This window comes from Eurypyga helias, unplaced genomic scaffold (assembly GCF_000690775.1).
Source record: "Eurypyga helias isolate BGI_N326 unplaced genomic scaffold, ASM69077v1 scaffold10037, whole genome shotgun sequence".
NCBI lineage: Eukaryota > Metazoa > Chordata > Aves > Eurypygiformes > Eurypygidae > Eurypyga > Eurypyga helias.
The window spans coordinates 1-8,439 of record NW_010262289.1 but is presented as its reverse complement, the minus strand read 5'-3'; the positions used below and the strand labels follow the sequence as shown (position 1 = coordinate 8,439).

General features: G+C 54.9%; 2 protein-coding genes across 2 annotated transcripts in view; both read left to right on the top strand.

Annotated features, from left to right (window-relative positions):
* Positions 1-445, top strand: part of LOC104512612 (antigen-presenting glycoprotein CD1d-like) — a 4,505-nt gene extending 4,060 nt beyond the window's left edge. Inside the window, exons 5-6 of the mRNA XM_010155664.1 lie at positions 179-275; positions 400-445. Coding sequence (XP_010153966.1) covers positions 179-275; positions 400-445 — 143 coding nt within the window. The remainder of the gene's footprint in view (positions 1-178; positions 276-399) is intronic.
* A 2,172-nt stretch (positions 446-2,617) lies between these two features.
* Positions 2,618-7,455, top strand: LOC104512611 (antigen-presenting glycoprotein CD1d-like; the record flags this gene model as incomplete). Its single annotated transcript, XM_010155663.1, has 5 exons — positions 2,618-2,690; positions 3,814-4,071; positions 6,546-6,827; positions 6,934-7,212; positions 7,359-7,455. Coding segments are annotated over exons 1-5 (989 nt in total), but the record flags the coding sequence as incomplete, so codon positions are not given.
* Positions 7,456-8,439: the final 984 nt, after the last annotated feature.

Below are 8,439 nucleotides of genomic sequence, written 5' to 3'. Positions count from 1 at the left end.
GCTGCCCCCTGCCTGTGGCGCCCCCGCAGCCTGGGCACCCACAGCCTCCTCATCCCATGGGGTAGGTGCTACCCATGGGGTTGGGTGCAGCGTGCGCATAGCAGCCATTGGCCCTGTGGGGGCAGCTAATACCTGGTGCTGCCACACTCATGGCTGCCCTTTTCTATCCCTGTTCCAGAAAACTGCAGTGCCGCTCTAACTGTTGGCATTGCCATCGCAGTGCTGCTTCTTGTAGCCACAGCCTCTGCTGGAGGAGTTTGGTGGTGGAAGGGCAGGTGAGGTCTCCTTCTCACCATCTGTTCTCAGGTTTATGGGCAGATGGGTTGGGCCAGGGATTGCAGCAGAAACAGCTCTGCATGGATGAACTCCCAAGTATGGCTCAAGGTCCTCCCCTTGCAGGAAAGGTGATGAGGCCACATGGGAGACCCGGGAATTCATCATTTGAAGCCTGGCTGTCTGACCAGCAACAAGCTCCATCTCACCTCCATGTCCCATCCCTGAGCCATCAGCACTGACAGGTGTTTGCTGTGGAAAACCACTACATTAAAGAGCTACAAACTTCCATGTCTCCTATGGCTCTCATTCTCTCAGCCAGGAAACCCCCCACCACGCCGCAGAGACTCCACATTGCAGCAAGGAAAGCTCCCTTTTTTTGGACACTGGCTGATCTCCCTTGGGATGTCAGAAGCAATTCCTCTGCCAATCTCTCCCATATCTTGACATCTATATGGCTAGTATCTGTCCCTATCAGAAGGGGAGTGACATGGGTCTGCTGAGTGGGATGGGGGATGAAGCAGGCCATAAACCAGGGAGCAATGAAGGGATCCAAACTGTTTTGCTGGGGAGAGAAGGGGAAGGGAGGACCCCAATGACATCTCCAATCCCATGATGCAGGGAAGAGTTTCAAGCAGGTGCAAAGCTGCTCCAGCTCCAGTGCTGATCTCACCCTCCATCCAGGATGGGTTTGGGTCAGGACTCTTCTCCTGAATCCTGCCCATGCAAAAGCTAGAGAGATGGGGGACAGTCACACTCCCAGTATGCCTGACAGCCATGAAATAGCCACACTGAGTCTCTGGGGGACTCTGAGAGACATGACCCTAAGAAGGGTGGTATGGTGGGTTGACTTTGGCCAGATACCAGGTGCCCACTAAGTCACTCTTATCACTCCCCTTCCTCAGCTGGACAAGGGGGAGAAAATATGACAAAAGGCTCGTGGATCGAGACAAGGACAGAGATCACTCAGCAATTACCATCACAGGCAAAACAGACTCAGCTTGGGGAAATTCATTTATTGCCAACCAAAATCAGACTAGGACAATGAGAAATAAGAACAAATCTAAAAACACCTTCTCCCACCTCTCCCTTCTTCCAAGGCTCAACTTCACTCTTGACTTCTCTACCTCCTCCTCCCAAGCGGCACAGCGTAATGGGGAATGGGGGTTCATCACATGTTGCCTCTGCATCTCCTTCCTCCTCAGGGGAGGACTCCTCACACTCTGCCCCTGCTCCAGCGTGGGGTCCCTCCCATGGGAGACAGTCCTCCACAAACCTCCCTGGCATGAATCCTTGCCACAGGCTGCAGTTTTCTTCACTGTCTGCTCCTGCACAGGTCCCTTCTGCGGGCATGCGGTCCTTCAGGAGCACCCTGCTCCAGCACGGGCTTCCCACGGAGTCACGGGCTTCTTTGGGTGCAACTGTCTGCTTCAGCGTGGGGCACCCCATAGACCATGGGCTGCTCCCCTCTCCCCCTCCATTGCTGCAGGGGGACAGCCTGCCCTCTCACCATGGGCTGCCGGAGAACCTCTGCTCCAGGCACCTCCCGGCCTTTCTTCACTGACTTTTGGGGTGTGCCTTGTGGTGGCTGCAGTTTGCTTCACTGTCTGCTCCTGCACAGGTCCCTTCTGCGGGCATGCGGTCCTTCAGGAGCACCCTGCTCCAGCACGGGCTTCCCACGGAGTCACGGGCTTCTTTGGGTGCAACTGTCTGCTTCAGCGTGGGGCACCCCATAGACCATGGGCTGCTCCCCTCTCCCCCTCCATTGCTGCAGGGGGACAGCCTGCCCTCTCACCATGGGCTGCAGGAGAACCTCTGCTCCAGGCACCTCCCGGCCTTTCTTCACTGACTTTTGGGGTGTGCCTTGTGGTCTCACATCCCATTCCTCACTCCACTGCAGGTTTTGTTTTCTCCTTTTAAATATGTTAATCACAGAGACGCCAATGGGCTCAGCGTGTGACAGAGGCTTGGAGCTGGGGAAGCTTCTAACAGCTTCTCACAGCAACCATTCTTGTGGCCCTTCCCCCTCCAACAAACCCTACCACCAAACCCAGCACACAGGGTGTTGCTGCAACCAGAAGGGATGACTGGACCCACCCAAATTTCCCTGGTACTTGCAGCCCAGCCCTCCGCCAGCCACACCACTTCCCCCTGGGGAACACACCTGGCCAGGCCCTCCCCAAAACCGCAGCACCAGCCTCATTGGCTACCAGGGCTGTCCCATGACACTGGTACCACCAGAGTTGCCCAGGCAGAGCAGCCCTGGGGAGAAGTGTGCAGTCACGGCTCCTGTGACCCCTTCCTCCTTCTGCTACATTGTGCTTGCACATCTGCTGCTGGCCTCATGCTACCCCCTCGCCTCCACCTCCTCTTCCTTCTCCTCCTCCTCCTCACTAGGACACGGGCAGATCCAGAGGGTAAGTAGGAGCCCTGGCTCACCCCCACCTGCTCCCATCCCTGCACTACGGGACCCCACAGAGGTGGTAGGGGGTGGGTACAGACAGGCCACTATCCCCATCACCAAGGGGCCACTCCTTACCCCACAGCACCCAAAGGTGCCCCATCCCTGCCCACCTGCTAGGGGTTCCCTGCCTCATACCATCCTGCCCAGCCCAGCACTACTGGCGCTACGGTTCTAATGCCTGATCAGTCAAGGGGCAAGGAGTCCCTCAGCAAGGCATGGGGTGCTTGGGTGCCCCCAAAGATGCGTTCCTCCTGCAGTGAGCCTGCAGGCAGCAGGGGTTCTTAGCCCCTCCCAGCATAACAGCCCTGCATTTATGCTCCAGCTCCTTCAGCAGCAGCTGGGGACCACCCTCTGCCTGCAGGATCATTTCTCTTGCAGTCAAAGGGTTCCTGGATCCTCTGCATTCTCCCCTTGTGAAATAACACTCGAAGGTTCTTCCTACAGTTACAGTGAGATTTCACCTGCATCCACAACCTGTGTTTCCTATTCCAGGGGCAGGCGCTCTCCATGCCCTGGCCAGGGGGGGACCCACTGCTCTAAAACAGGCTTCACTCTGCCCTGCACATTCCTGGAGCCTCACTCGGCGCTGCAGCATCAAATGCAGTCTTCTGCCTCATTAGGGTTCGGTTTCAAGCACTTCCCAGGAGCCCCTAAATCTTTTCCTTCCCAGCCCCACCAGCCCCTGCACTGTGCGTAGGTCTCCAGTGGATCCAGGTCCTGGCATGAGTACACCTTGCCAGGGGAAGCATTGCCCCAAACCAGTACTGCTGTCTCCCCCTTCCATCCCTTCCACATGGCTAAGTGACAGCTCCTAGAAGGGTCACGTTGGGGTGGTGGATCGCTAAATAAATGAAATTAGAGAAGGAGGGAGAGGCTCAGTGAGGCCAGGGAACGCACCTCCAAACTGCATGATACCCACCCTGCCTGTCTGCCCCATTTCACTCTGCCTGACCTTGGAGACACTGCAAGCCACCTTTCCTCCCCAGGCCACCCACCATCACTGGAGCTAGCAGTCCCCTGACCTCTTTCATCCTCATATACCCCAATGCCTCTTCCTCTCTTCACTCTTCCCACAGGCTCTTGGAAACTCCACCTTTTCCAAACCTTCATCTTCTACAACACCAACTTTGTGGACATTTCAGGCTGGGCCACCCTGGAGGACATCGTCTTTGCTACTCTGCAGAAACACACCTGGAACATCCTCTACCTCCAACCATGGGTCTACCCATCCCTGCCTGCAGCGGAGTGGGAAAATCTGCAAAACCTCTTCAGGGTCTACGTACACAACTTCATCCTGTCCGTGTCTGATGATGCCAGGCTGTACCAGACACCCTGTGAGTACCAGGTGATCAGCACTTCTCACTCAAGGCAGGGAGCTGTGAGGAGCTCAGAACCAATGACAAAGAGCTTTCTCAAACCAGGGTTAGCAGGAGGGCAGGAAATGGGCCTCATCCTACACCAGAAAGATCCCAAACTACCCTGTCCCACACATAGGTCACAAGAGGCCATCCTGGTGTCCAGCACAAACCTTGTCTGCATTTAGGTCCACTTACACCCTCACACCAGCCCCTAAAAATCCTACCAGAGAAGTTGAGAAAGTAAAGCAGAAGGTCAAAGGGGCCTCTCCACTCATCTGTGTGGGACAGGACACACAGAGGAAGCACCTGGCCCCACACATTGGTGCAGCACTGGTGACCCAAGGGCAGGGCAACAGGCAGAGTGCCACTATCCTACTTGCCTGCACTCCATGTATCCTACTTGCCTGCACTCCATGTACTGTCACTCCCCCAAAGCAGTGCTTCCCACTTTGCCATGTCTCCTAACCCTGCTGTGGGCAGGGGCAGCTCAGGAATGATGAGCTACAGGGCTCATGACAGGTTTCTTACCCACAGAGTTTCTACCTGGTATAAAGCAGAGCAGTGACATAGAGGAACAGGAAGGGACTAGACTAGACTAGACTAGTTGGGAGGGACATACAATCATCATCTGGTCCAGCTGCTTGACCAATTCAGGGCTGACCAAAAGTTAAAACATTATATTAAGGTCATTGTCCAAATGCCTCTTAAACACTGACAGGCTTGGGACATCGACCACCACTGCAAAGGTTCCTAAAGCTAAATCTGAATCTCCCCTGATGCAGCTTTGAACCATTCCCAGACATCATATCCCTGGGAGATCCGTGTTTCCCTATCCAGATGCCCTCCCTCCTCAGGAAGCTGCAGAGAGCAATAAGGAATCCCCTCATCCTCCTTTTCTCCAAACAAGCCAAGCCCAGTGTCCTCAGCCAGTCCCCAGAGGACATGCCTTCCAGCCCCATCTCCCCTTTCTTGCTGTCCTCTGGATGCACTGAGGACCTTCACATCCTTCTTAAATGGTGGGGCCCAGAACCACGCACAGTACTCCAGGTGAGGCCACGCCAGCACTGAATGCAGTGGGACAATCCCCTCTCCTGCCTGGCTGACCATACTGGGTTTGATGTCCCCCCAGCTGTGGTTTGCCCTGTTGGCTGCCAGAGCACACTGCTGGCTCCTATTGAGCCTGCTTCCAACCAGCACCCCCAGATATCTTTCTACAGTGCTGCTCTCTAGCCACTCCTCTCCCAGTTGATACTTGTGTTTGGTGTTACCCCATCCCAGGTGCTTTTTGTTATTTTTAAATTTCCTGCCAATGATGAATGCTCAATGCTCCAATCTATCCAGATCCTACTGCAAGGCCTCTCAGCCCTCATGAGAGTCAACAGAACCTCCCAGTTTGGTATCATAACCGAACTTGCTAATGGTGCATTTAAATCTGGCATCCAGATCATCGATCAAAATATTGAGCAGGACTGGCCCTCGGATTGAGCCCTGAGGAACACCACTAGTGACTACAATGCTTTCAGCTCTGCCTTTCAGACAGTTCTTCACCCAGCACCCCATGAACCCACTCATCCCACAGTTGGGCAACTTGTCCAGAAGGATGTTGTGAGGGACAGTATCAAAAACCTTAGTAAAAGAAAAACTACATCCACTGCTTTCTTCTCACCCACTAGGCAGGTGACCTTATCATAGAATGGTATCAAATTAGTTACACGACTTTCCCTTTGTGAACACATGTTCACTGTGCCTGATGATTGCACTGCCCTTTACATAACTTACAATAGCACCCAGTATGATCTTCATAATTTTTCCAGGTACTGAGGTTAGACTCATAGGTCTGTAGTTTCCTGGGTCTTCCCTCACACCCTTCTTGTAAATGGGAATAATGTTGGCTAGTTTCCATTCAGCAGGGACATCCCAAGACTCCAATCAAGAGGTGTCTTACTATAACAGTGCCTTCAGTATTCTGGGATGAATCCCACCAGGCCTCATGGACTTGTGAACAGCTGATAACAGCTGGTCCCTGACAATTTCAGTGTCCACAAATGGAAAGTTACCATTCCCACAGCTGTGGTCCTCTGCCTCAGAGCACTGGGCAGCCCAAGGTCAATCAGTATGATTAAAGACTGAGGCAAAAAAAGCATTGAATGCCTCCAGTTTTTCTTCATCCTTATTAGTCAGGTGATCATGTTCAAAAAGTATCGGTCCAACGTTTTCTTTAGACCTCCTCTTGCTATTAACATACCTATAAAGGCCTTTCTTGTCTGACACAACATTGGCCAGTTTCAACTCTAATTAAGCTTTAGCCTTTTGAGTTTTCTCCCTGAGGAGAATGACTTGGGGTGTAGAGGGAAGGCGAAAGGGCTGTACCCAAAGAAGTGGATGCCAGGCTGCAATTTCAGGCTCCAGCTCAAGCTGCATTCACACTGCACATCATCCCCCCCCCCCAGACCCCTTTGTGTTCCAGTGTGCAACTGGCTGTGACTTGTATCCCAATGGCTCCTATATCAAATTCTACCATCTTGCCTACAACGCCCACAACTTCCTCAGCTTCAATGTGGACAACAGCCATTGGGAGAGGAGACAGAAGAGTGAGCTGGCAGTGCAAGTTGAGAGGCAGTTCAACACCTTCACTGGCTTCTCTGCGACACTGCAGTACCTTCTCAATGTCACCTGTGTTGACCACATGAAGAAATTCATTGAGAATGGGAGGGCAGATCTGGAGAGACAAGGTGAGAACAGCCCAACCCTGGCATGGCCACCCCAAAGCCTCCCACATACTGGGGCCAATCAGTGACCCACTTGAGTTCCCCTCACCCATTTGATTTCACCCCCCAGAGCTTCCTGTGGCCACAGTCTTTGCCCGCATGCCCAGCCCAGCCCAGATCCTGCTGGTTTGCCATGTCACCGGCTTTTACCCACGGCCCATCAGTGTGGTCTGGCTGCGGGATGGCCAGGAGGTGCCACCAGGCCCGTTGCTCAACACCAGCGCCATCCTGCCCCACGCTGACTCCCACCTCCGCGGCGTCCTGGCCGTGGTCCCCCGTGATGGGCACAGCTACGCCTGCCGCGTGCGCCACCGCAGCCTGGGCACCCACAGCCTCCTCATCCCATGGGGTAAGGTGCCAGTCATGAGGATGGGATGCAGGCTGGAAGCAGAGGCCCCTGGCCCCATGCAGGTGCCTGGAGGATGGTGGTTTATGCTCCAGCAACAGGTCCAGCCATGTCCTCCTGTGTGCCTGCAACTCTCCTCTTTCCTCCAGACAGCCCCAACGTAGCTCTCAGTGTTGGATTCACCATCGCAGTGCTGCTGACCATGGCTGCAGCCCTTGCTGGGGCCATCTGGTGCTACAGGCACAGGTGAGTTCTCCTCCTCACCCCACTGCACCAACCCCATTGGCTCCAGACAATGGCAGGGAGCTGCCTGTCCAGGGCTGCCTGCCCTTGTCCAGTCTCACTCACCTCCTCCTCTCCTGCAGGAGCTGAGAGTATGGGACACACCACACCAGGGATACCCCAGGGCCACACTGGCCCCCCCACATCTCCCTGATAATAAACTATGAACACCTCCACACATGTGGGAACTCCTGGTGTGCCATGCCCAGTGCCCACAAGCACATGGCATCACATGGCTCCTCCCCACCTCAAGACATATGGGAAGAGCCCAAGTGCAGTGCAGAGACATGCCCACACTACTCATCCCAGGGTGAAACACAGGACAGTCCCCAACACCAGTGGGGTGTCTCTGGCCCCAACCCCTAGTCCTTGGAGGCACTGGGCTCCATATGAAACAGAATTCAGCTAGCGCCAATGCAGGCTGGGGCAGCAATGCGACAGGGTGAGGGAGGACCACCTTCTCCCCCACCCACCTTTTGGGAGGGCACATAAACACCTCTGCACTAGATCCCAGTCCCTGGCACCAGAGTATGGTGACAAACAGGCGCAGGGCCAGCACACAGTTGGGGGCATGGGCAGCCCAGGCACGTGACTGGCTGTGGGAACAGGGTTCACCTCCCCTGTGGGAAATACAGCCCCACTGGGGCAAACCTGCCCAGTTCAGTGCTTGAGGCAGCGGCACAGAGGGGGTCAGTGATGCCTGTGCCATGCAGAGCCAGGCACCCTGGGCACAAGTGGCAGCAAAGGATATTCCCATCAGGGACAGTGGATAGACCACAGCCAGGTGGCACAGCTGTCTGAACTGGGGGTAGAAGAGAAGGGTCGGGTCACCTGCACTGCCCCAGGTGTCAAGGTGTCACAGAGGCCATGGGGCACCCCACCTGCAGCCAGGCACATAGCCTTGCTCACACCCAGATTGCCCCAGCATGTTTAGCCACAGGCCAAGGT